Source organism: Aphelocoma coerulescens, chromosome 1 (genome assembly GCF_041296385.1).
Source record: "Aphelocoma coerulescens isolate FSJ_1873_10779 chromosome 1, UR_Acoe_1.0, whole genome shotgun sequence".
NCBI classification, from domain to species: Eukaryota; Metazoa; Chordata; class Aves; order Passeriformes; family Corvidae; genus Aphelocoma; species Aphelocoma coerulescens.
This window is the reverse complement of record NC_091013.1, coordinates 27,049,182-27,077,106: the sequence shown is the minus strand read 5'-3', so window position 1 is coordinate 27,077,106 and position 27,925 is coordinate 27,049,182. Positions and strand designations below refer to the sequence as shown.

General features: G+C 40.2%; 1 protein-coding gene across 5 annotated transcripts in view; it reads left to right on the top strand.

Moving 5' to 3' along the window:
- The window catches only part of RASA3 (RAS p21 protein activator 3), a 144,438-nt gene that overhangs the window by 72,402 nt on the left and 44,111 nt on the right, over positions 1 to 27,925 (top strand). For all 5 annotated transcript variants that reach the window (XM_069004742.1, XM_069004726.1, XM_069004733.1 and 2 more), the window contains one exon: positions 12,073 to 12,149. In XM_069004742.1, coding sequence (XP_068860843.1) covers positions 12,073 to 12,149 — 77 coding nt within the window. The remainder of the gene's footprint in view (positions 1 to 12,072; positions 12,150 to 27,925) is intronic.

Below are 27,925 nucleotides of genomic sequence, written 5' to 3'. Positions count from 1 at the left end.
CTACAAAAAGAAAGTGTTGCCCATTAGTATGGTTTGGGTTTTAGTGATAAGTGTAGGGTGGATTACAAGTGTGCGTGAGTCACTGGGGGTCAGGATTCTGCCTACAGAAGTAATTAAAACTACGTGAACTATCAGGGTCACTGATACAAGGAGGGGTGTGTTTATCTCAAGTATCAAATAACTTCAGGCCCTATAAATAATGGTTGATTCCTCAGGGAGCGGAGCCATCTTGAAAATAGTACCTGCAGATACTGCTTTAAGTAGTTATGTTGGCAGGTTGCCACAGAAATGGCAACAAGTGCATCTTAAATGTGAAAAACATTCCTTGCCAGATTTCTAGGCCCTCTTTCAAATGGTGGGAATGCTGATAACTGTATTACTTCAGCCATAAATTACATTTAGGATTTGGTACTTTGCAAATTTTTGTACACAATGAGACTCCTCTTTTTGTACTCGCCCTCTTTTGAAGCAGATTCTGTTTTCTGTTACAACATTAGGTCTTGTGAAAATAGTCATTATAACAAAGCAAGAAATCAAAATTATGTAGCAGGATACTGTACCAGTTACTTCTTTTTATTCTCCTGTAAGTGTATATTAGAGATCACTTTTGAACCACAATATTTGTTTAGGAGGAGACAGGAATGCCTGACCTGCACAAGGGGAAATGCCTCTTAGATAATTCTGTGTGGTAGGGTTGGACACAATGTCTTGGCTTTTCAGTCTGCTTGCAAGTCTGCACATGCCAGGCTGGAAAATGACACTTAAAATGCACACACATTCCAACATACAGTATGGTCATGTGTGGTGAAGCATATGTGAAAACACATGCAAGATTAGGTTGTCTTTTTGTTTGGAGACCCAAATAATATACTGTTGTGCATGTGATACAAAGAGAGCCTCAGGATAGCCTGTTCAGCCTGTGGCATTCTCTTGTAAAATATTGATCCTCTTTAATGCCACGTTTCAGTGTCACTAGTGATGGAAAGGCTTTTAACAGGCTTTTAACTATGAGATCTATTCTGTTTACCCTGCTCTCCCTCTATTCTTACCCCAAAGCCTCTTATGACAGTACTTTTAGAACAATAGATTGAGTGTTTATTTCCTGTAGGATATAAAAACTTTCCCTTTGTAATTTATCAGTTGAAGAAGGCAATATTTAGATAAGCTTCTGCACTGTTTATTTTGTTACAATATTTATACAGAGTGAGTTTGTGGAAGCTTTTTAGACCAGGGGACTTTCTAGGGCAGCACTGGTAATGTAAGTTGCAGGCAGCTCTAGCTTTTGGAGGGACGAGGAGCACAGTATTTGCTGGAAAGCATGTTCTCTGTTTGTAATTGTACAGTTTATCACTTCCTCTGTTTGCATCCTTTCAAGAGCCCAACTGTTAAAAGCTGTTTCTGGGCTCCATGATAAGCATTTATTACAAGTAGTGTAAATACGATTACATGATACTCTGATTTTATCCATTTACTTAAATGTTCCTTGGTCTTTATGTTGAGTCTGCAGGAGGGCTTGGTTTTTCATAATAGTGGGAGCAGACTTGTAAATATTTTGTATGAATTCTTATGCAAGTGAAGATAGCCATATGAAATATTTTTGTGTTTGAATCTTTTACATTTGTGGTATCTCAGTTGTCCTTCTAAGCACTTTTTCATTTGTAAGAGAAAATAGAATACTTGTGTTAATGGTGAGTATTTATACAATGTTACTCAGTTTTCCTCCAATTTTAAGGAGAATAGTTTAAGAAATTTTTAGTAGTTAAAATTTGCAGTGAATCATGCCAATAGTAGTATAAAGGCAGTTTTAATATGCCAAGTATTAGTTTTATCATTCTAGCAGTTGTTCCAATGTAATCTAATGGATTAAACATTGAGCCAGATTCCAGGGAACTCCTGCATCTTCTGGTTTTGTCAGCCAGTGGCTGTTGTACTATTTCCCATGTTGTAGATGACTTCATGGCTATTTAGTTATGCATCACAGCACTTTATTGAGGTAAGCTATTGTCACTCCCACACTTTGAATACAGTGAGAGTAAATGTCAGAAAGAATGTGACTTGCTTGAGGTTATACAGTCAGACTGAGAAATTAAAAAAGAGACCAGGTTTCTAATTATTTCTAATACATTAGGCCGTGATATGAAAGAAACTGGGTAAGAATAATAAACCTATGAGGGTTTACCCTGTGCAAACTCTGAAAATACCCAGGTTTTAAGCAGACCAGCCAGCACAGTCAGAAACTGAAAACCACCTGAGAAACAATGGATCGTTCAAATATTGGTGATATTGGATGCTGTGTTTCTTGTGGCCCACTTCTGGGACACGTTACCTCATCTTTCAGAACAGAAAGACTGATTTGAAATTACAGGTAACATCTGTGATGTAAGAACTGATATTTTAAGCTGAAATTTCATGAGAAGAATTTAGAATTTTGTTCAACATGGTTTGTACCTCATTTGTATGAGTTCCTGTGTACTTAAAAAAATCAGAATGTAAGTATTAATGTTGTATAACTTCACATATTGTTTCCAAGGTGTTTAGCTCGAGACTTTGAATCCAGTTTTATGGTTTTACAACATTGCCAATTCTTACTGTCTTGTAAAGGTGCTTTGTATTGTCAGGAGTGAGATTATGGCTTCATAAATTTTATTGCAGATAAGGATGTTACTGACGGCAGGACTCGCATTAATTGTCAGACTACACAGATATGAGTATTACTGTCAGATGCTCTAATGCCACTTCCATTTATTCCTTGATAGCAAGTAAAGGAGTCTGGCATGATTGCTCATGTTGAAGAAAAAGTGAGGGCATTGTCTGTCCAGGCTGAGTGCTGCTAAGAGGCCTGTGATCTCACCACCACGTCGTGTTCAGTGTCACATGGAGCCGTACAGGTGGGACTGTGCAGCTGCTCAGCCCACAGATGCAGAGCAGGCATTACCCACATGCCTTTTGTGGGTTTGGTTTACCATTTGGTCTAGCAAACCTACCTAGTGAGACAATCAGCATCATCAGGTGCATCTGAGTTTCCCTTCGCCCGAGTCGGTGGGAAACAGCAGCTACCAGAACACAGTGCTGTGTCATTCAGCAGCGGGCTGTAACTGCCCCTTGAAGTTGACTGGCTTTTACTCTGTTGGTACATCAATGCCCCCACATTTTACTGGCTGGTTTTGCTCTCACTAGTTTGAAATAACACATTGCATATTCTGCTCTAGTCCTGTCAGTGGTTACCCTGGCTGCTGTTGAGATACAGCTGGGTGATGAAACAGCAGTTGTGCTCTAGGTGATTAAATTTGAGCTGCTCTGTGGAGAACAAATGATGAAACTCCAACTTGTATTTGTGTTTGGCATAAAATCTGAATATTTCCTTTGTAAATATAGAATAAAATGTTAAATGTGATGAGGAAGTTTTCTTATACACAGTGCAGAATGGAAGTTGACAGCAGCAGAAGTTGACATGCATAAATTATGGCTTAACTTTCCAGACTGAAAAACTTGTTCTGAAAGTATGAAGCTATAACCAAGTGGGTTTGTGCACATTTAGCTGAAGGAATTTTAAGTTCCCATCTTCTGATGGAGCCTCCTTCCTCCTCAGTACTGTGCCCAGAGTTAAATGCCCAGTGTCTGACAGTACAAGAGCCCAAGCATTTCAGTGAGAAGTAGAACAGGAATTGAGCCATTACTGAAAATGGTTTAACTTTTGCAAAATAGGTGATGAACAATCAGGCAGCTTCAGCTGGAAGGGAGTGGCTAGCAGCAGAAGAGACAACATTGTTAGCTGGTTGAGGACAGCATGAGCATGATGTTGCACACTTTACACGGCATGTGTTTCTTTTCTACTAGTCATTTGTCTTTCAGGACCTGCTGTATTCTCATTGTCATGCTTTTTGAGGTCTGGAAGCAAAAATTGCCATGCTATTGTGTGTACATCTGTTTTGATCCATGAATGTTTTCCTTTTCTTCACAGAAGGAAGTTTACCCAGCAGTAACTGATTCAGATATTTGCCTAGGGCTGTAGATGACAGATGCTCTCAGTGGTCCGTGTGTTCTCGGTGGAATTTAAGCCCAAGTGCACATGCAGTCTTTAAAAGGCCTTTCCGGGTTTTGAGTAGTTTTTCCCTTAATTTTTTTTCACATTAAGTTCATAGTTCTAGCCCGTTTTGTGAAGTTTGAGCTTTGCAGCCTAAATACCCCTTGTGTACATGTAATCATTGAAGTGGTTAAAGATCCAGAGATATTCTTATTAATATCTGTATACTCCAAGCCATGTAGTCGGTATATGCCAAAGTGGGGGAGACTTGCAAGGAGAGTTAGATTATTCTGACATCTTTTCCTGTGCAGGCTCTTGTTTTAAAAGTTCCCCTTTTCAAGTGTGCTTTGAGTTGCTTTCTCTGCCTCACTGACAAATGTGAAATAGTCATGTCCTCTTACAGCTGAGTTTTCAGTATTAAATGACAGAATGCTTTTCCAAAGCCAGTTATGCTCAAGGTCTTATGTAAAAGTCATTGTTGGGGCAAAAAAAGTCTGACAAAAACTTGAAAATTGCTCATTTCCCCTTCCTTCTCATAGGAACTTTGATGTGTTTGAGATATCTATTTGGCTGTCAACTTAATAAAAATAAAAGGCATGTAAAGGGCAGATAACCAACACTGAGGAAGCAAATTGTATCACATTTTAACCTTCTGTACTCAAAGCTTTGTGCAAAAGATTTACTGATGTTAAGTACTTTCTTCAGACACCAAAGGCCTTTCCTCTTCCTTTCACCACATTAGCATTTTGTCTATGCAGGCCTTTGACTATTGTTGATTAAACATGCCTGTTCTTGAGTATGGACTGGTGTCGTGTGGTGTACTAGACTTCATTAGTGGAAAACATTTACGGGTATGTTTGGAGAGTACACCTAAAATCCTCTTGTCCTGCTGGACATAACTACTGGCTCTGAAATGCTGCCTGTATATTAGCTAGAAGGATCTAGCTAATGCATGGTGTGCTCCTCAAAAAAACCTTTCGTTTGTGTCAGCACCTTCCCATTGAATGCAAGATCTGTATCCCAAGTGTCAGGCTTCATGAATGAAATCTTGGCCTTCTCAGGGTGGGAGTTCATCAGAGTCTGCCATGAGTTCATCAGAGCCAAGGTTTCACCACAAACTTTTTAATTAGCTCTTCTTCACTCAGTCTTGTGTGACAGAGAAGTTTATCCCAGATCTGTGGAGGAAGCTGTAAGTGTTATTTTATTATTTTTATTCATTTTGCCGAAGTTTCCAAGGTCTCTCCTGTATCTGCCTGCTTCCTGTTCTATATAAATCAATGCTCTTTGTGTAAGTGGAGTAAGTCATGTTGATCTGTGATGGCTCTGTTGCTAATTGCTAATTAAGAATGTATTTGAAGATACAAGATATAATTGTCTTTAGGAGCAACTGTATATGGCAGTTTCACTCCAGTAATTGATAGAATTACATTGTCTGTTGAACAATTAAGAGCATTGCATGCCCACTGTCCAACACTGATATTGACTACCTTTGTGTAGGTACTTAAATACTTCTAGCATAAAAATGAGTCACTGACGCATTTTGTACAACCTACTGTAAGCATGGGTAAATGCAAATTGTAAAAAGAAGCAGCTGCTTCCAGTTTTGGTATCAGCTTTCTACCACACACAGGAAACATGGGTGTTGCCCTCTGTATTTTGAACAGTGGCACTTAAGTTTCTGTCTTCTAGTTGTTTTGAAGAGAGATCACATGTCTGTTTTGATAGGGTGGGGAGATTCTCAAGGCTAAATGTCTACTGACAAAATTACTTGAGACAACTGAACCATGCATCAGCAATGGTAAATAATGTTTGTGGTAAAGGGAAAGAGCAGCTATTGACCAGATCCTGCTTTGTGGCAAGACTTCCTCCCTATACGAATGTAAGAGCACAGAATTCAGACTTATCAGCACAAAGGGCTAAGACAGTCAATCAGGTTTTGATCTATTGCTCTTCAATAGCTAGTCTGTAACATGGCACGTGGTGAGGAGCACCTATTGCTGAACAAGGAGTGTACATGGTTTTAAAGTAACATACGTTGGTTTTTTATCTGCAGAACGTAATTTGTCTGGGGAAATGAAACCCTTTCACTTACAACATCTACATATTATATCCCATCAAACTATTTGAGAGGAAAATGTGATTAATTATAAGGATTTTGACCATATGGCAGTATTCTTCCTTTAGAGAAACAGGAAGGTTAACATTATGCCATGTGAAGTTGTTTGCCAGTTACTGAGCAATTCTGACATGCTTGCACATATGGAGAGCAAGCAGATATCAGTTCCGCTTTGCTTAGCATTTATGAATCCATGCAGTGCTGAATAGAGCTGCTGCACTTTCCTCAGCAGTCAGCTGGGTTTTGTTCCAGTTTCTTGTGTGCTGCACTGTGGTCCAGCAGGCAGGCTGTGATCTCTAGCATGATCCTTAGACCTTTCCCAGCCGCCTGCTGCCCTCTGCTAAAGGAAGGAGCAGCTGTTAGACGCAGCAAATGTAGACAGCAAACAAACTCCTTCCTCCTCCTGCTCTCAAACCCACTGTTAGGCCTGACCTTATGTGAGGCTGCTGATAATGCTGCAGGGCTAGATTTACCTAAAGCAGTAGCTGTCCCCTTGGTCTTTCCCACTCCCTCAAGGGCAGCATTTAGTGAGCCCTTAGGGTTTGGCTCAGTTTTCTTGTTTGCTTTTAAGTTTTACTGATGGCAGAAAGTGACTTCTCATGAATTTGGCTGAAAAGGCTTCAAAGTAGATAGAATCTGCCCAATAACACTTGCTATATCCTGAAATAAAATTTGGAAACACTGAGAAAGCAATAGCATGGGTTATTCCCTAGTTTGGAATGGTCTGTGTGCAGCACTGAGTTCTTCCAATGCTTATTTCTCCAGACAATTTGGAGCAAGGGAAAATAAACCAACACACCGCTGTTATCACAGTCCTGAATTTGAGACTCCAAAAAAAATGTGGTGCTGGCATGAGTCAGTCATGAACTGTGGTTCATGTCACCTGCTTAGCCTAGTGCTCTCCTACAACTCATGTGTGTTACATCCCTTCCCTCCTCCATCTCCAGGAGCTGGGGTGAGACTGCTTGCAGTCACACTCTACCAGCAGGATGAAGAGTAGGGAGCCAAAACTGGGTCCCAGTCCCTCTTTCCACACTACTCAGCAATGAGCAGAGTTGAGCTGTGCTGGGAAAAGTGTCCCCATATGGGATAAATGTTTGGAAAAACTTTCATGCAGGTGCACTCCCACCTTGGAAGGGAAAGTTCCCAGCAAAATTGTGTAGGCTGGTGAGAATTAGGAAGGTGGGTGGCCACAAACCTGTTGTCCAGCAGATTTAATAGTAAACAATACCTTATTTTGGGTTTTTTGTGACATTAACTTTGTTCTTTTGTAGAAGAGTGAATTACTATGCTGTGTGAGCCCCGGATGTTAAGATGATTGACTTGATACTTAATATTCAAGCAAACTTTTCTGGTGTATTTTCTGGTTTTGTTTAAAATCAGCAGTGAAGACTTGTTCTTTTCCTTTGATGTTTTTAAAAATAAAAGATCTCTAAAAATTTGATAGTTACAAAAAGGATGGAGGCCTGCTTGATACTTGATTAAAAATGGCTTAGGAAATTTCAGTTGATTTGGCTCCTGTCTTTTGAACTTAGGCAGACTTGACAGTCTTCTGTGCATCTTCTAGAACCTCAGATAGGCACAGATGTTCCTGGTATTTGTCAGTGCTTTTTCATAAATATTTCTCTGAAAAACCAGATTGCATCTGTTTTGAGCTAGGTCGGATGTTGCATCTGAATCTGCAGTCACTGGTTCATGTGGGGTGTGTCAGATTCCAGGGCAAAATGTGTGCAGGTAACTGCACTCTGACATGGCTCCCAGTGGTGTCCTGGTGACCTTCCAAACACTGCCTCTGAGGTCCTGTTCAGGCCTGGCATAAAATTGTTTTATGCCAGGATGGCAGAACTTTGTCATAAGAGCAACTTTAGGATAATCTGTGGTCATGCATTTTCTTTTCCTTCAAAGTATTGTGGTTAAATGAAACCACAAATTTGCAACTGCTGGAAACATGATACAGGTAGGAAGGGTTCGTATGCCCTTATGTGCTTTATAACTGTTTTCTGGTGTTTCAATCCACAGCGACTCCCAGCTCCATCCCAAGCAGAAAGGAGGTGGTTGGAGACAGGCTTTTCCTGTATCTATAAAACCAGGACTTTAGGTCTGCTTTTTCTTTTCTTTGCCAACTTGAGATCAGTTTCAGTTTATTTTTCAGATAACTGAGTGTGTAGTAAAGGTTAGATTTAACAAGCATAGTATAATTTGTGTTTTCCTCAGTAAGGCCTTTCACAAGTTTGTTTTTTTTTGTTGCTGATTTCCTTTTGAATACTCTCTGCTTCCCTACAAGAAATTCAGTCATCTGATGGCTTCTTTAATCAATAACTGAAAACTGGAAGCTGAGTGGCCCCTTTATGTGGTGTTAGATGTGGTTAGGAAGGAGGTGCGACCTGTGAACCCACCCTCCATATCAGTTGGAGCTGATGGAAAAGGAAGTGTTCAGCAGTTGAATTAGCACTCCTTCAGCTTGTTCCTTGAAAAGGGGTCCTACCCTTCCAAAGGAGAAGGTTATGCTAATAAGCATAGCTGTTTCTAGGAACACCCTGAAATATATTTGTTAATGGAAGTGTTTTGAGTAATTGATACATTCTATTTCAGAATTGTCAAACCTCCAGATTTTTTCTCAGAATTTTTTTGCTTTGCTAAAGGGAAAAAAGCATTATAGCCTTATAATGCAGGACTGAGCCTAGACTCAACCCCTGGCTCCAAAGGAGGGATTCTCTCTGAGCAGGATGAAGCCACTGTTTCAGCTTTCGGTAAAATGGATTTTTTTTGTTGTTCTGTTGCATTGTCTAATCTTTCCTGCTTGTAAACTCTGCAAATCTACTACAATAGAAGACTCTTGTTATTATTGCAGTAGTTCTTTGAATAATAAAAATATAAATTTTTTTTACAAGTTGCCAGTCAGAGATCATGGCAATTCTGTTTCTGTGGTACATTTAATCCATTCTAGGTTGACCTTCTTGTTGATTAGATTAACTTTAGATCTTATGATACTGATTTTTTGCAGTTTTCTGTCTTCCCTTTGCTAAATGAATTAGCTGGTGTTTTGTAAACCCAGCTAATGCCATTGCTCAGGAGTGAATTTATTCAGATGAATTCTTATGTTTTGTGTAATGGTATAATTGATTTAGGAAAAAGTGTTCTGTTTATATAAGAGTTACATTTTCTGTAAATTAAGCCTGCAAGTGTGTTAGTGTAGCCTTATTTCAAGGTATTTGAGTTTTTAACTGGAAGTAAAACATTGGAAGGTGTTTTGGGAATAGTTGTAGGCTGCTGTTCCCAGTGATCCCATGACCTCTGTTTTGCTCTAGGAAGCTTGGAGTCACTTTTTGAATAGCTGACCATTTTTCAAAGCTTTCACAAGAGAAAGATGAAAAGTACAAGAAAAAAATGGCTTTTAGCCCAGAAGAGGCAACACTATCATTTTATACTTAATGTAGCTAGGAAGATGTGTGAAATACTGCTGATTTTTATAAAGATCTTTTTTTCAACCTAGTTTCTGAAATGAGGAACTTCCATTTTACTCAATCTGTGTGAGACTGAGCAAATGGCCACTTGAAGTTTGCTCTCAGGCTCATCTAAGTGCATTGAAGCATTCCTTCCTGAGAAGGGTCAGTCTCACTTTTAAGACCAGCAGAAATATTTCTATACAAGCATTTTCATACCTTGGTATTTTTCTACAAAGGGATATTTTCTCTGAAGTTGCAAAATCTCTGGTTTTGACTCTTAATTTCTTCAAAACTTGTATTAATGTTGATTTCTCTGGTAAAGGTAGTTTGCAGGGTATCAACAAAGATTGCAGTAGTGGGTTTTACAGGTTAATAATATGAATTTATTTTCCAGAGACTAATGGTTTACGTCCTGTAATAGAATATGTGGCCAGTGGAAGAGAGAGCATTGAAGAGTAAGGAAAATATAGTAAAACAAAAGCCAGAAAGCTGTTCTGCTTAAGCAGAGTTCTTAGCTGGTAATGTGCCCAGCCCTTGTTATGTGCAGCTACAGTGGGCATTGCAGTGCTACTGAGTCCTTAAGAGCTGGGTCTAGAAGTGGCTTTATGCATTTGTGCAGAGAAATCCTGTTCTTACGCATGAGGACAGGCTTCAGTTTGGAAGGTTATGACAGATGCTGACTTTCGCACACACTGACAGGGTGAAGGAGTGACCTGTGACACAAACACAAATCAGGAGTGGCAGCTAAATGCAACATGTTTGGTTTGTGCATTGGGGGTGGTGGTGGTTTAATTATTTTGTTTAAAATTGTGCAGAAGACACATGGCAGAAGCCTTGTTTTAAATTCACACAGACATTTGGGTTCTTCCCTGTTCAAAATGCCAGCAAGCTGCTGTGGTGCCTCTGCAACTTTTATACAGATTGTAGAGGTTGTCTTCCTTGTTTTCTGGATGAACACCAGTATCATATGCCACATGTACTTGAATGGTCTGTGTTCCCTCAGATTGGAAAAAGTGTTACTGAGTCAGAGTACTGAAGATGTTAAGTAGAGGATAAAGGTTTGTGGAGTGAGAGCGTGAAGTGTGTGTTCAAGGTAGTGCAGAAAGAATGGTGCTGAATAAGGGATATACACTAGGAAGGGGAGAAAATGACTGTAGCAGGAAGAAACAATGTCTCATAGGCTTTTTCAGGACAAATATTCAGGCACTGAGTCCAGTATGTGCTTCTTAACATGAGAGGACCAGGGAATGACCTTAGACTGAACTTCTGCATGTCCATGCTCCTTAATTGTTGCTGCACTCCTTGCAGTGCTTTGGACTGCCTTCACCAGCTATTGTCCAGACAAATCTGCTGTAGGGAAAGGGAATCTTAGCAGCATAGGTGCAACTTGAGGACAGAGTTTCATCTTGACTCTCCTCTGTTGCCCATGATGGACATTCTCATAGAGCAGGAGGTTGCTGTAACTAGTCACAAGAGATAGGGAAGTTGCTGGCAAGAGTTTTGGTCCTGTTCAAAAAGATCAAAGGTTGAATCTGGAAGATCTTATAAAAGGGGTGGCAAGAGAATTTTGTGTGATTTGAGGTAAAGATAATATCCACATTAGAGCTGTGACTAATTAGCAGGGTGGATTTTAGCATCCTTTATTACAAAGGGTGGAGGGGAGATAGTTATGAAAATGAAAGGCTCGATTTCGGCTATGATATTTTGCAGAAGATGCCTGGGCACTGCTGACATGTCAGATTTGGTCAATAACAAAGTGTATTTTGCATTTACTGTATACACACTGTAAAAGTGATGCTGAGTTTTTGTCAGTGGGATACTCACATTTTGAAATATAATGGAATTAATAAGAGGAATGCAACTGGTATTAATGTTTGCCTTTATTTTCTTAGCATATTGAAGGATAATATTTTGGCCCAAGTCATAACAAAGTTAATGTGATGGTAAGGAGTTGAAGACTGTGTAACAGTGGATGCTGTGAATACTAGCAACGTGATTGAACACTTTTTGTGTTTTTTCAAATAGTTGTTCGATACAGTTTTATTGATACGTGTCTTACAATTTATATTGCTTAATAGATTTTATTTTTAGGATGTTTGAAACGTGTAGGTGTTAATTTATACCACACTTCCATGATACCATTTTTAATGGTAGTGTTGCAGATATTTGCTTAATATTTAAAATGCTAATTACAGATAAAGCTCCAACCCAACATTTCTGTGTCAAACTGTGGACACTCCGTATCCTTCAATTAGTACAACATACAGAGATAATATAATGGTGGGAATTATGCACCCAAATTTAGTTAAATGACTACTAGTCTGGATTCTCTGGAAGTTGAAGGACCTTAGCTATACAGTTCTTATTTAATCTTTAGACTTCTCCTGGAATTACTTGCACAAACTGGCTTGCTTTGGTTGAAGTTGGAATGGTGACTGCCTATACATAAAACTAACTTTTCCTATGGTGTTTATGGTGTGTTTCAGGGGAAGGTCCACCTCGAGCTGAGACTGAGTGAAGTCATAACAGACACTGGTGTCGTCTGCCATAAGCTCGCAACACGGTAGGTCTTGAAATGTAGCAAACAGTGTGTGGTGCTTCATTTAAAAAGAGTTGGAGGAATCAAAACATTTATTTGGACATTGAATGTTCTTAATCAGAAATATCTATATTAATTTATAGGGTATGAGATTGTTTTCATTTTCCCTTCTTGTTCTCTTCACAGAATCTGTGTAATTTTCTTCCTAATAGTCTTAAATGTTAATAAATCCCTTATCCAATTTAGTCATGGCGTAAATACTATAAAGACATCAAAGGGTAATATTAATGTCCTTCTAATTTGCGTTAAGGACCTTACCAGCTAAGTAAATTTGTAGCACAACTTATGTGGTGGGAGTGTTACAGAGCTGGCTTAAAACAAAAGTTTGCCATCGGTTACTAAGGCAGCCTCAGAATCAGCCAATCCAGTCTCATTCAAGTTGAAACAGAGATGACACAGGACTCAAATGGCAGTAGAGATTTCTCTGTCCTCTGAGGAGGAGTCTGGAAGACCACTGCTCTCTGGCCACACCAAAGCCTTTCAGGTTACCTCAGAAGTAGTGGCAGAGCTGTTTGGCTTCTGTGAGGAATCTGCTTTGTGTTCTCAGTCAGAAGAGTGCTCTGCTAGGAAAGTTCTGACCAGCCCAAGTTTCAGACCAGTATTTAATATCATTTTGTTGCTGCCTTTGCTAAGACTTTGTCCTGGCAATTTTTACATCTAGGACCTGTTAACAAATGCAGGTAACCCATATGGTGACCTCCATTGCTGTAGGCCCACTCTTGATATGAGGATGTGCTGGTGTAAGTGATCCTGTCTGCCTGTGCATGTACCCTCTGGCCATACAGGTCCTACCAGAGCTCTGCAGTAGGTACATTCAAACTCTTTCTCTCTGCTGTGATGAGGCAGAGCAAATACCAGGGATAGTGTGGTGCAAGTTGCTGTGTAGGCTCTGAGCTCCAGTGAACTTGTTAATCAGGGCACAATGCTGCTGGAACACAGCTGTACCTTTTTGAGAACAAAAATTACCATATCAGTATAGCTGTGCACCACCTCTAGCTGCCACCTGAGGACTCTCATTATGTCATTTTCCAGTGCACAATTTGAATATGACCAAGTGATGATGGTCGCACACGTTCTGAGAAACCAGAGCTCAAACCCGTATCTTCCAAGTCCTAGGCTGGCATCTTGTGTTTAAGTGTTGTTTGTATTGCTATTGGTCCTAAGGCTTTGTGGGAGAGGGGGACATAGAAGGTGGGAAAAGGCAATTTCTTCCCTTTCTGCTGTCAGAGGGGGCATATGTGTGTGGGACTTACAGGACAGTGGGTTTATCACTGAGCTTGGACTGTCCTCAAAGCAAGCCTGGAGGATACTGTGCTTAGAGAGGGAAAAGGAGCACAGTTGTCCTGATTACCATGTTGACATGATTTTTGCTTTGGCCTTTCTGAAAGTGTCTGCTGCACTCCTTAGATGTGATACAGCCACAGAGCCCTCTGTCCATATCCTTTGAACCCTAATTGTGGATTGACACCCTTTGATGTCCGTGACTCTGCAAACACAGATTAACTGAAACATCCTTCCGCTCTTGTCTGTTTTGATTGGTTAGGTGGTATACTGAGGGACCTTCAGAAGTGTTTGCCTCTGTTTGTTTTATTCTGACAGTGTCATACCACAGCCAGCTGTCTTTTAAAGGTTTTGTCTTCAGTTAAGTGGGACCTAGTAACATTGCAGTACCAATGGATTTTTCAGTGAACTTTCTGAAATGCCAGAAATAGGTGTCTGAAAAGGTCCTTCTTAATACGAAATACATGCAGCTTCTTGCTTCATGAATAGCAGTAAGGCAGTGACTACTTTAACAGTGTGATTTTCTAGCTTTCTATTCATTTTGGCCAGACAGCTTTTAAATACTTACTCAAATTTTTGCTTATGTATTCTTGATTTGAAGACCATTCCATTAACTTTCTACAATGCAGAGAAAAATACTTAGATTGGTTACAAAGCATTCTGTAACCATGATTTGCTAGGTATTGTTCACTGTATTAGCTTCAATGTGTAGAAAAATCATGAGGTTTTAACCACTGAATCATAATGAGCCCAGGTCTCTTAGAAATAAAATTTGAGAATCAGAGCTCAAGCAAGCTTTTGTCTGCTGAAACTACCTTTTCCCATTGTCACCTTCTCTTCAATATCTGACCTGGACACTCTGGCTCTATATAGTTTCCACATTTATTTGTTATTAGAGAGGTAAGGGAGAGTAGAGCTTAGCAGTTCAAGTAAGAAAACTGGGAAAGAAGAATGTTTCTAGAGTATGTAGCTCAGTTAATGCAGGTTTTCATGGCAATGTGTCTTAGGTGTGAGAAAGAAGAAGGGAATGATAAAGGGGAATGATTACATCGGGGGGCAAAAAAAAAGCACTTCAGAATGTAGTCCAGCATTTTCTCTACGCCACACTGCTTGCTTCAGGAAGGTCTACAGCAAACTGCAGCTCTTAACATTTTTCCACATGATCTGAAATGTCTTTCAGGTTTGTTCATAGATACCTTGGTTCTAGTGCTTGAGCATGTAAGAAAACAGTGTGTTAATTAAACAACACTCAGATAAATGTCTGTGTAGCTGGAATTAGCCAGTGAGGAGAGCAGCAAAGACAGGAGAGGCAGAACCTTTGTTAGAGGTAGGTCATGAGTGAAAAGCAGAGCCTAGGTGTTTTGGGGAAGTGCAGCTTCCAATTGAGTATTGTGAAAATAACTGATTTTCTTGTGAATATCTCGTGGATGTTACAGTGAGCAAGTAAGACAAGGCTGTAAAAATATGCGCAATAATCTAGAATCACTTAATCTTAAAAACTAACTTGTTCTGATGAATCTAATGCTTGTCCTGTGAAATTCCTTGACTTTGTTTAAAAAAATATATATATTTAGGGTTTTTTTTAATGAAGCATTTAGCTACGAAGATAAACAATACCCTGCAAATGACCTCATAGATATAACTGGTTGAACAGTTCAGGTTTGCAAGGAGAACAAAACCTGCACCCAGTGGGGCAGCTGTTTAAAAATATCTTAGAGACACTTGCTTTTTTAAGCCCCAGAATAGTGCTTGTTTTCAAAGACCACGTATGTAGGCTAAATGAAGACTTGGCCTAATTAGGAAATTTTTTTACCTCTCCAGAAAATATGATCTTACCCATAGGTCTTTATCAGTGTGCCCTCTGAGCCTGTTCACATTGCTGCCACCTCTGCATTCCAAAAAGCCTGGAAAGCAGCTGGGGCTGAGCCAGCCTGCAGTCCCATGGAACACGCTGTGAACAGTCAGCTGGATGAATGAATGGAAAAATTCATCTGAATGGAAGGGCAAATTAAAATATTTAAGTGCTGAGCTCTTGAACATTAAGTAGTAGATTATTAAAAAAATGCAAAAGGCAAGTGTGCTTCTGTAGTCCCTGCAGAGGAAGCAAAAAATTCAGTTCAAAAACTGTTACCTAATAGCTGCTCCTTAGGAAGCATTCAATACTTTCATTTGGTCTTAAACCACTAAGCTGTTGTGCTTCATCAGAGGCCCTAGTCTCAGCCAGCTGCTACAGCACAATCTCCTGGACTGAATCCCTGCAAAAGAGATTAAAAGCAGAAGCATTAGTGGGTTTAAAAGTTACATTGACAGTACAGATGTAGGCATCACACTCACACTGCTTGTATCCTCTGGCAACTTCTTCTGTCATACTTTGTAAGAACCACAACTCTCACTTTGGATGCTCCTTCTGGGAACACTTGCTACTTGTGGGCTCCTTCTGTGGGACCTGGTGCAAAACCTGATGGTCCTTATGACTGGCTGCCATAAGTCTCTCATATCCCAGTTACAGGACTTGGGATGCAGGCTCTTGATGTGTATGTTCACACCGTACAGAGAGAGCAGACCTACAGCCTGCTGATCACAGACCCTTGCCAGAGTGTGTCAGATAAAAAAACACCATGCATGGACTTTGTGGTCTGGTACCTTTCTGTATCTGCATTTGTACTAAATACTGTTGTGCCATATAGTGAGTCCCCTTGAGTGTTGGGAAAAAGAAAGTCTTACTAAGCAGGTCTGGCTTCTCCCCTTTTTGTCTGTCACTCACAAAAGATCTCGCACTGTGTTCCTCCACACTTTTTACAGCCACAGCCTTCCTGGCCCTCTGCACAGTCAGCTGCTGCTTGTTGTGACTATCAACATCTGGCCTCACCTTCCACTGGTTGTGAAGGCCATCTCCTGTTTGTCACCTGCCAGAAATGCATCTGTAATTTTATGAACATTTTTAAGATAGGCCATGAAAAGAAGTGGTCAAGACTTTCCCATGCTTCTGGCTGCTTGTGTCCATACACACTCCTTTGTGCTGACACACAGCTCCTGGCAGCTGCTTGTGCAATGTTGTATTTTATTTTTTTTCCCCTCATGCTTTTTCAGCTGAAACAGGTTTTAATCCTGTGTATCCTAGAGACTGCACTTTCCTTTTTCTGTAATGCAGAGGAAGGAAAATGACCAGGGAAAGATTCTCTTTCTGCAGCCATGCTGGATGGAAGTGTTTGAACTAAGTAATGAACAGTGTGTGTGTAGCCATATTACATGAATACGTCTGAAAATCAATGGTATGTACTTCTCCCTACATTTTTTTTATGAGCCACCACTTCCCACATACCGAAACTTTTCCTGCTTTACAACCGAAGTACTCGGAAAGGATCCCTAGACTTTTTGTAAACCTTTCCCCACCATTGCTAGAGCTGTTTTTGTACAACATATTTGTGTTTAGCACAGAAAGGTGGTTCCCCAGAGGCTTTAAGGCCTCTGGGCTGTCCAGACAACTTTGTCTCATCTGTCAGATCCACACAGGCAAGGAACAGCAGATACATGCATTTGTATTTATCTAATAAAGAGGAGGGCTCCTGTAGATAGCTTTGTAGCATTTTGTAGCCTTTGCTGTGGTTAAGTGACTAGAGGCAACATTTAGAAGCGGTGTTCTGTATTTAGCAAGATGACATCTTGCAGCATGCCTGAAGGAATAGGCCACTGAACTCCTGTTGAAAGTCAGAATGAGCTGGGAGCCTGGCTCCCTGATCATCCTTTGAGAATTCCAGCATGTGTATGTAATTAGTCACATTTAAATGTCTGTATTTATTCAGTGTACCCAGCTGCTCCTTCAAGTGTTGTCTTATGTCTTGTCTCTTAGTTTTAAAAAAGCTTGGAAACATCTGCTTTGAAGAGCTCACCCCTTCTCCCCCCTGCTTCTTTTATTCTCCCACCCAGTAAATCTATATAGTTAAATTAAACATATGTGCTTCAGAGGCCACTGCTTTCTTTCATATGTAGTGACATGGCTTTCCAGTAAACAATTCATAAGACTACAAATACATTGTCAATGCTGAAATTTTATTTGGTAAATGAAGCTTTTGTAGCTCTGGTGTGGAAGACATGGCTGCTCTGCATTAATTTATGAATTAAATGCTGTGCAACTCTCTCGAGGGCTCTACAAGGTGTATTCCATTCATGTGTAACAAAGTTGAATGGGCAGTTTACAAGAGCAAGCAGGAAAGGAGACAATAAGTAGGTATGACATCCCTACGATAAGTGCTTCAGGGAATATTAAAAGAGCAGTGACTGATCTGTGGGCTTTAAAAACCTTCTGAAGAGGAAGAGGGAGGTAAGGAAGAAGGTTTTGTTTGTCAGGTGTGGTTAAAGCAGAAGGTCTCTGCCCAGGGGTGGGAGTCCTGGGAATTGGTGATGGTTCCCCAGCCTTCCCGGCCATGTGAATAGAGCACAGAGTGTGCAGTGAGCAGCATCTGACCTTCCTCTCTGATTGCTCGCATTATAGATCTGAATTTCCTTGTCCATGAGCATTGCTGCTCACTGGTTGACAACCACTGCCCTAAATCAGATTGACTTTATGCAACTGTTTAAAAATCTCTTATGCAATACGATGTTTCTAAGGTTATGGTAAATGATGCTTCATTTTGAAAATTTCAGAGGCTCAGCCCTTCTCTTTTGTTGGTCACAACTCATGAAGGGCAAAGTTACACATGTAAAGTCTGGTTGGAAGGGTTGAGATAATGGCCATTCCTGCTTTTAGATCAGGAGTCTGGATCCTAATCTAAAGCATAAGAGGAAAACACAATCCCATCTTGTCTGGTGCAGGTTTGCTGTTTTCTCCTGTGATTGCATTGGAGACACCTTGAAAAACTACAGGAATGTAGCTAGTCCTTCAATCGTGGAACATGCTTAAATGCATTTGTGTAAAATTAAAACATACAGGCATCATCTTTGAGTCATCTGAGAATTCCCCTTTACTAACTAGCTTGTTTCCTGCTTTTCTCGCTTACATTGGAGCTAGTTTACTTTCTAGTACATAGCTATCTTAATCAAATACCAGGAATTGGTAAAGAATTTGTCTAAAGGGTTGGATTAAAGAGAAAACTTGGAACTGCATGGCTGTATTTACCTACTGATGCTGAAGACCAAATTTTGTGGTCTTTCTGATGCTGTTAAGCGTGGAAAGCAGGAGTGTAGGCAGAGTGACCAGCAAAATTTTAGATAATACTTTTCTCTGCTGTTTGGTTGGGAGGGGTTGGTTTATTTGTTTGTTTTTCTGAATTCAGTTTTAATGCAGTAAACACTTGGACTTATTAGCTTGATGACATTTCTTTAGTCTCTCATAGTAATCTGGTTTTCTTTAACAGGTGGTGGTGAAGTCTAGTTACTTGTCAGTGGTGCAGAGCAGGCTTTGCTCCTCTCTTTTGAGTGTGGTGTGTCATATTCAGTATTTCCTTTTCCAAAATGGAGTTGGTGTTCCGTGAAAGCGTCAGCAAGAACCAGGAGGTGTTTCTTCATGGAGGCAATGTTTTGTTGCTTTGTGAGGCAGTAGTGCTCAGTGTCAGGCTCTTGATGGTATGTTGTTGTGGTGCAAGGCTGCAGCTCCTATGGAGTGGAGATAGCCTGAGGCCAGAGCTGGCAGTGGCTGCTTTTCCTGTGCTGTTACAGCTCTCGGTGCTCTTTGCCTACGTCCAGAATGGGTCCATGAGCCACCCAGCCCTCTTGGGTCTGCTGCTTCCAGTTTAGAGAGTATACATTTGTGTTGCTTTAGAGAAGTTTCTAGTCTGCTGCAGAGACATACAACCAGCTTTGAACTCACTTCAGGGTCAAATGAAGCTTATTTTCCTGTGTAAAATATGACCTGCATCACTTAGGAGTAAAAAAGGTATTGCTAACTACAAGAAGGTCAGTTTAATGTATGCATCAATCAGGTGAACTCACAGTATTTTGAAAAATTTCAACTTCTGTTTGCTCCTGGGAGGGAAAGCTAATGAAGGCATAAAGTGGTTTCTCGGCTTCATTTTGGATAAACTCATGCATCCATTAAATGTGTTACAATCTCCTTTCTCTAGAGAGCAAGCCCTGCATCAAGCTGTGCCTTTTCCTGCAGGATTGCATCTTGATCATGCTTTTAATCTTGTATGGGTTTATGAAACCCAAACAAACTGATGGGGGAAAAGTGCTCAGAGGTTGAATCACGTACTATCTGGTACTTTTATCATGGAATGCTGCAGTGCTGTGGGTTTTGGGAGAACAGAGGGGAAGAGAGAGCAGGTATGTATCTTTATAAGGCTTTAACATGGTGCATCAATTTTTTCTTCTTTTCTCCCAGCTCTCATAACATTGAGTTTACGCTGCCTCTGCTGTGCTTCTCCATCCCCACCATAGCCTCTGTTGACTATTTTGTAGCCTAAATCAAGTTTCAAGTGTTCTCTCTCCATTAAACCTCCGATATTTAGAAATACTATCTTCTGCTACTGCTGTTTCCCACTAAATGAAGTTTGTTTCCTGTTTCTTTGTTTTTGTATTCAGTGTTTCTTCAGTGCTTTGTCTCTGTTAATGAAATTCTTTGTTTATGCAAATCACATATGAGTGTCATTTTATCTGTAATCCCAATCAACGGCAACTTCAATTAGACCCTCCTCCAGCAGAACATGTTTTAAAGTGCTCACCATTTTGAGACTGAATAGTCATTACATGACTCTGTGGAATAGGTATAAAACTCAGTTTGTAATTAAAGACTCAAATGTAAGTATTAAGTCATTCTGTTTCAGTAGTAAATGCTGCTGTGTAAATAATGTGACAGTACTTCCTGTTTTACACAGAATAGACATAGACTGGGATTATAAATGGAGGCAAATTATTCAAGCATAAATCCTTATGGTAAATGATTTCATTTCTAAATGTGCTTGAGATCACAGTGTTAGGGTGTTTTGAAGGCGTTAGAGAGCATTCCTGTAGTATCCATGTTTGTAAAAGGTGCATGGATTTTGAGAACTGTGAGTTGTTAGCACCTTCGATAGGCTGTCAGTGCCCCAAATGTCTGCAGTTTTTACTTCACTGATGTCCTTTAATGATGATCAGCTGGAGCAGTTCAATTACATTTGAGGTAGGGCCCTAGGAAAAACTGGATGAGCTACCTGTCTTGCAACACGACCTGTATCAAAAGGTTCTTTGGAGTACATGGTGTTTAGCATAATACAAGGGTGAACTTGTACCCTGTTTCATTCTGAATGACTTCTGGGATTGCTACAGCTTCTGTGGCAGGCACCATCCAAAACCAAAGCTAGAGAAGTTTCTAAAGGAGCAATGTGATGGGGCACAAATTACAAATGTCACTTGTCTCTGCAAATTTTTTATCTGTTATTCCAAGAACAACACTTGCCAATATGATACTTAGGTAGCAGAATGGAACTCGGGACAGTCCTCAAGGAAGGATAGACATCAAGATAGAAATAGGGGAAGCTGGAGGGTAAAGAGGAAGTTGCAGGGCCCCAAGTGTTGAGGTTGGATGATTTTGGATGATTTTTTTTTGTTTATTTTTTGGGGGTTTTTTTTGTTTTGTTTTTTTTTTCAGATATAAGGAGGGTAGAGACATGGTATACAATGCCTGGGAAGCACTTGTCATTAACTTCATTGTTCACAGAAGGACTTGTTGAGAGGAAGTTATTGCAAGAAGTCTTACAGTGGATGTGGCACTAATGAGAAAGTATCTCTTGCCCTACTCCATCTGGAGGAGCTAGTAATCATGTTCATGCTTCTGGATACATTATTGTACCAAGAATGTAACTAATTCTGTGCTATGACTGAGTACTTTCAGAGTCCACAGTGCTAAAATCACCTGGTATCTACTGTATGTCCCCTTACTTGTCTGTCTTGGTGTAAACCTTTGATTTTGATGCCATTTTCTGGAAATTTCAGTAAGACTTGAAAAGAGTGGAAAAATTCATCTATGTTGCCAATTATATATTTGTAATATAAAAAGCGCTTGTGAATCAGATTAAAAATCTTTCAATACACATTTTTAATTTAATAGCACTTTGAGACCTGTCATTTTCACTGTCCCACTCCTTTCTGCCCTACGAGGTAGGTCGCTAGTCTCTCTAATCATTTTGTTCTCATAAATACTAAGAGAAAAGGGAAATATTCTGAAACTGCAGTAAGCACAGAAATTGTCAAGGAGGCTGTGCTTTTGGAGGCAGTAGTGTCTGCAATTAATTTTAACTTATTTTACAGTTGACTTGCTTCCAAGCTGATGGTTTTGTAATAATTTCATACAAGCTTCAGAGGCAACAATTCAGCTAGACTGTATACAGCTGCAGATGTACGCACTGTGTGTGGTTTTACCCTTTTAGTTGTTTGACAGTCACTGCTGTATTGTCCAGTTTTATGCCCCACCAGCCCAAACATCATGTTTGTAAAAGGTGGCACAGTGTGACAGCAGACTCACTAGTAATGTGCTGTTCAGTCAAAAGCTGCTGAGAACTGCTGTGTGCAGCCCTTTCCTCTCTAGGGGCATCCAGGGGTGGTTTCCTCTCTGCATAGCCATTGAGTTTAATTAAATTAGTAGAACTGGAGTATCCTTTGAAATCTCTACCACTTATTCAAATTTTGTGGAAAATGCCAACTGATTAAAAAAAATCATCAGCAGGAGATTGACTGACAAATACAGACAGAAAGCATTTTCTCTTAAGCCTCTATCTTTAGGAGACCAGGCTAAAAAGGATGCTGTTAAACTCAGAAGTGTTCATGGAATAGCTACAGGAACAGTAGAAGAGCTGGTAAATATTTCTTACAGTGAGTGACTGTTTGATTTTTGCAAGAAAAGCTTTGATGACACCAAGCTGGGGGGAGTGTTGATCTGCTGGAGGGTAGAAGGGCTCTGCAGAGGGACTTAGGCTGGATTGATGGGCCGAATCCAACGATATAGGCCACACCTTGAGTACTGTTCAGTTCTGTGCTCCTCAGTTTAGGAAGGACCTTGAGGTGCTGGAGTGTGTCCAGAGAAGAGCAACAGAGCTGGTGAAGGGGCTGGAGTGCATGTCCTATGACAAGGAGCTGAGGGAGCTGGGGTTGTTCAGACTGGAGAAGAGGAGGCTCAGGGGAGACCTTACTGCTCTCTACAATCACCTGAAAGGAGTGTGTAGCCAGGTGGGGGTTGGCCTTTTCTCCCAGGCAGCCAGTGACAGGACAAGAGGACATAGACTTAAGCTGTGCCAGGGGAGGATTATGCTGGACATTAGGAAGAAATTCTTCACAGAAGGGGTGATTGGGCGTTGTAACAGGCTGCCCAGGGAGATGGCAGAGTCCAGGGAGATGGAGGTGTTTAAGAAAAGACTGGATGTGGCACTGAGTGCCATGGTCTGGTTGACATGGTGGTGTTAGGTCGTAAGTTGGACTGGATGATCTCGGAGGTCTTTTCCAACCTTGCTGATTTGTGAAATCTCAGTATGCACAATATTCAGAAGAGAGTCCTTCTGAATTGATGGTTACTTATTCCTACCATAAGTGATAACCAGTGTTTGGAAGCTCGAGGCTAGTGGGAAACCAGTAGTAAAACCATTGGGGATGGGGGGGTTGTTTGTTTTTGTCATGATTATTAATCAGCAAACAGTTCCATGTAGAACATTTTAAGGATATTTTAATAGTTGTGATTCCTTTGAGTTAAGCCTTGATTGCTTTTAAGAAACATGCTCTCAAACTGAAGTAGGCATCATAAACTTGTTGCACAACTTTACCAGGTGAGAGCTTTCACCACTGTCTCGAAAGAGGCCAGACTACATGATCCCAAAGATCCCTTTTGGTCCCAAACTGTGAAGATAGCCATAACACGAGTATGAACTGTTTGTGCAATAACTGGAATTAAAAAGCTGATGTGGGCTACTAATTACAGCTGGTTATACCAGCATGCCTATCTGACTATGCCCTAATTTGCATCCTGTTTTTCCATAAGATGATCTGAAGTGACAAGCCACTAAAAGCTTTAATAAAGAACACTTTACATTGCTTTTCTTCTCTAGAGAATTAGTGCTGTATAAGCAATGGTATAACCACCACTTGGTGAAGCAGATTTCTTCTTTGAATGGGATATCATAGCTAAACCTATGACATGACTGACCTTTCAGAGTAGACAGTAAAAGGGGATAGTGTGCCAGTGGAAATAGTTTACAATTTGTGTAATGCTTTGCTCCTGGTAGGGACTACCAGGTTTACCATTCGGCTGTGCTTTCATTGTGCCGGTGGTTGTAACTGGTGCTTTTTCCTATCAAACAGGAAAAAGGGATTTTGTCTTCCGTTAGAAGTCTGTGGCTTCCTCTCCAGGCACCTTCTGGGTTTTGCTCTGCTATGACTCAGTAGCAGGCACTCCTACTATGGAGTCGTAGGTATTTTCCTAACATCTTAAAAACTGTGGACAGCCTTAAGAGCCTGGTGCTTTACAGTTGTACAGTTGTAGCATTGCAGAGGATGATGCTTTATTAAGGAGGTTTCACTGCTAATGGAAGATTCTGTCTGCAGGACTTTCTTTCTTTGGTGTTGCCACAGAGAAACCACAAAACATCCTTCATGGAATTTCTGTATTACATTCACAGTGTGAATAGCACAGAACACTGTTGCACGTCTCCTTGTAGGACCAGAGGAATGATTCAAATTTGGCAAGTCACCATCCTGTGACAGCTGTTTTTGAAATAAATGGTTTATGAATTCTGTTTGATCTCTCCTTTGGCCAAGTCAGGGACATTGATAAGGGTTTTTCAGTTAATTTCATAGGAAAGTGTATTAAAAAATGTGCCTTTTGATGCCTGTGATGATTGTGCTTCTTCGATGGGGCTTTGAGCAACTTGGTCTAGTGAAAGGTGTCCTTGCCTGTTGCAGGGGAGTTGGAACTTTATGATCTTTGAGGTCCCTTCCAACCCAAACTGTTCTATGAATAGCTCTATCTGCATCAGTGTAAAAAATGTAGGTAAATGAAACTTAACAAGCTTGTTTTATATGTTGCTATTTGCTTTACTAAAAACACACTGTTCTGCTTCCTGCCTTTCACAGACTTGGTGAATCTGATTTAAATGGAATCTTTCTGGTTTGGGTTGGGTTTATTTTTTTTAAATAAAGGGCAGTTTTTGAGGATATAATGCCATGATTTTAGTGTTAAATACTGTGTGTTTATTTTTTGCCTCACTTCATTGTCTGTAATCGGAATGAGATGCATTAACATCTTTTTAGATATGTAAATCTTGACAGAATCAAGTTATTAAGATTATTTTGTGAATTCTAGTTGGAGAGCATTTTTATGTTCATTGTGACACAATTTGTATAGCCTTAGCCCAGTTCTCTTATCAAAACAAATTCAGTGTATCAGCATTACTTTGGAACTTAGTTGGCAACATAACTGCCATCAGGTCTCAGCAGGGCTGATGAACCAACTTAATTTGAATTCCTTAATGAAAGTATTGCAAAGTGTAGCAAAAATCACTGCCCTTTAATAATAATTATTGTTAATCAAGATCCAAGATTGTCTGATTATTCACATAAATGTAATCAAGAGTTGTTCTGAGTTGTTTCAAGTTGAGTTTTTTAAAGCATTAAAGGTTCCGCCTACCTCAGGTGTGCCAAGCCATTCTCATTACAGAAGATTGTAGCCTCTGTGAAGTGTTTGAAGGCACCTTTGATTGCTTTGTAGTTCCATGAATAATTGCTTCTTTTCTTTATAAATTACAACCTATTTTTGTTTTGCTTTCATTTAGAAAGGTGTATTTATTACTACATCTAATTAAACATATGATGTGAAAATCTATGTGGAAGAGTATTCAGTAATTTATTTAGTAGAGAAATCATTATACTTGGATTGGGTAGGGACGAGAAGAAGCTTGGCTGGGTTTACATTCTGTTGGTGCTATGGCTTTCATTAAACCATCTCATTCCCCTGTCTTCCATTCCTGTGTCCATCCCCCATCTCAGCTGATGCATTCTCTTGGCCCAGGAAGGAGTTCTGGGTTGTTGGGCTCTGTGGTTCAAATGTGTAATGGCATGTGATTTAGATGCTCTTTTCCAATTTGCTATTCTTCATGTTCTCCCAGTTGTTCCAGGTGTCTGTCAGTTCAGATCACTTACCAGCATGTCTAAATTTTTATTTAAAATATTACTGTCTGTGGCCAGCCTGGGATATCTGTTTGACTTGTTTCTTGGGAGGAAACTCTTGCTCACCAGCTAGGCAGGAAAGCCGTAGGACGAGCTGCTTCTGTTTAGCTCTTTTGTTTCTTAAGAGTTGAAACCCCCACTCTCACGCTCACACCTACCCACTCCCCACCAGGGTGCCTTATTTCCTTCTCTCTGTCATAAGTTCTTTAAAGCTTCTGCTTTTAACCTTTTCCTTATCTTTTTTTACTTCATAATCAGATTCTGGCCAGTAGGCTCAAAAGCTTTTGGGTGATTTCTTGGTAACTTCTGCTCTGCCATGTATCACACTCTGTCTTAGGGATGAATGTCAGTCATTCCAACAGCTTCTTCATTTTGTCTTCCTTCTTGTCATGTGGGTATCAAACATTTAATAGTTGTAGATGCTTCTGGCCTCCTGTGGCTGGTGGAGGGGAAAAGTCAGGACACGTTCGTGCAGCTTGTTTTGTTTGCTTATGTGCTCGTGCATGTACACAGTGACAGGTGGGATTGTGCTGTGCGCCTGCAGCTCCTTCCTGGGAGCAGGTTAAAGTTGGACAGGTCTCAAGTCAGATCTCACTGCAGTTTTCTTTCCATAAAACCTGTATATCCCATACACAGACCAATATACCTTTCCAAGCAGATAAAAATTACATGGGAGATTTTTGTGTCATAGTCTGGCTTCATTATTTAGCCATAGGAGCCTTTCTGCCTCTGACTCCCATGCTGCCTTTTGGTCTTTCTTTTCTTATCAGCCTGTACAGACAGGATCTCATTGCTTCCATTTAGGATTGCTGCAGGCTGCAGTCGGCTCAGCTAAAGCTGCTGGCTGGGCTCTAATAATTTGCTGTGTATTGTAATTGTTGCTGTTTTGTGCTTCATTCCTTTTGCATTTCCCACCGTGCTGCTTTAGCTTCTGTAACTGCCTTGATGTGTTAACCCATTCCTTGGCTTCCTGCCATACTGCATGAAATTCAAATTTCTTCACTTGCTCCTACAAGAATCAATATAGTACCATCATTAAGCACATTTATCCTTTCCTGATTGTACCTCTTCTTTTGTTCTGCTATTCCATTATTATTTTTATATACTGCTTGCTTTGCTTTAACTTTTATTTGAGTCTTTTGTGTTCTCTGAATATCAGCATGTACTAGAAATAACTTCTCCTTGCTTAGCCTTTCTCTTTTCTCTTCTGTTGTTAAGCTCTTGTTCCCTGTTAATAGCTGGGGTTGCCAGTCTGAGACCAAGGCAGAAGGAAATGATGATGTCAGTGCCAGGAATAGTCACTAAGTCAGTGTGGTTCAAAATTTCGGTGAGCTTGTGTCTCTGCTTAAAGCCTCAGGGCACTGTCATAAGGGATAATTTAACCATTTTTTAATATTGACATATCTGAAGAGTTTTCTGAAGAGGCTTTTTAGGAAGCTTGCAACTCTCCTGTAATTGGCTCATAAACTGGCTTAACTACTAATGGATTAAGTCCTTGTCCTGCGAGAACAGGATGGCTGACACACACTTTTTAGTCTGGTCTCTTTAGTACAGAGTACAGATGGTACTCCGTAAATGTGTGCTTTTAAAAGTCTTTCTAGAGCGGATATTGGGAAGCAAATGGGACGTTTTGAACCATACTATGGAGGACAGCTCCCATATTAATAGCAGAAAAAAAATCTGTTTTTAAATGTGTAGATGTTTAATGACATGAGAAGTTTGCAGTTTATTTGAAGTGATACTGGTTTTAGTGATGTATATGTCCCTTCCTTATATTTAATGAGGTAGGGGTTTTTTTTGCATTGGATGTAGTTTTACTGTAATATCTGTAATAGGATTTGGTTTAGAATAGGGAATTAGGGGCTGTGCTCATTAGCTTTCACTTGCTTTCTGTATGTTATTTGTTGGCTTTGTATGAATATTTGTCCCTGTTTTACTATAAAATATCTTCAGTAAAATAACTGCAAAAGAAATTTTTGCTTGAACCCAGACACTAGCAGTCAATTCCTCTTCCTTTGCTCTCTCTGAAGGAAATCACCATTGACAGCCTTGTGTTAACAAGAATCATGTGTGTGAGACAGAAATTTTGAGCATACAGAGCTTTCCACTTAAGACCAAAAGCTAATCTGTGTGGTGCATGAGGCTGCAAAAACTGTTACAGGTCTGTTTAGGAAGGAATCCGTTCAGGGTAACATGGGTTTAAGAACGTGTTTCAATAGTTCGCTGGACTGTGTTTTCAACTGAACTGGAAATGGGGAAGAAAAGGTAGTGCTTACATGGGGTTGCAGCTGTAATCTCAATTTTAAGGTCTCTGTTGTGCTTTTGCCATAGAGGCT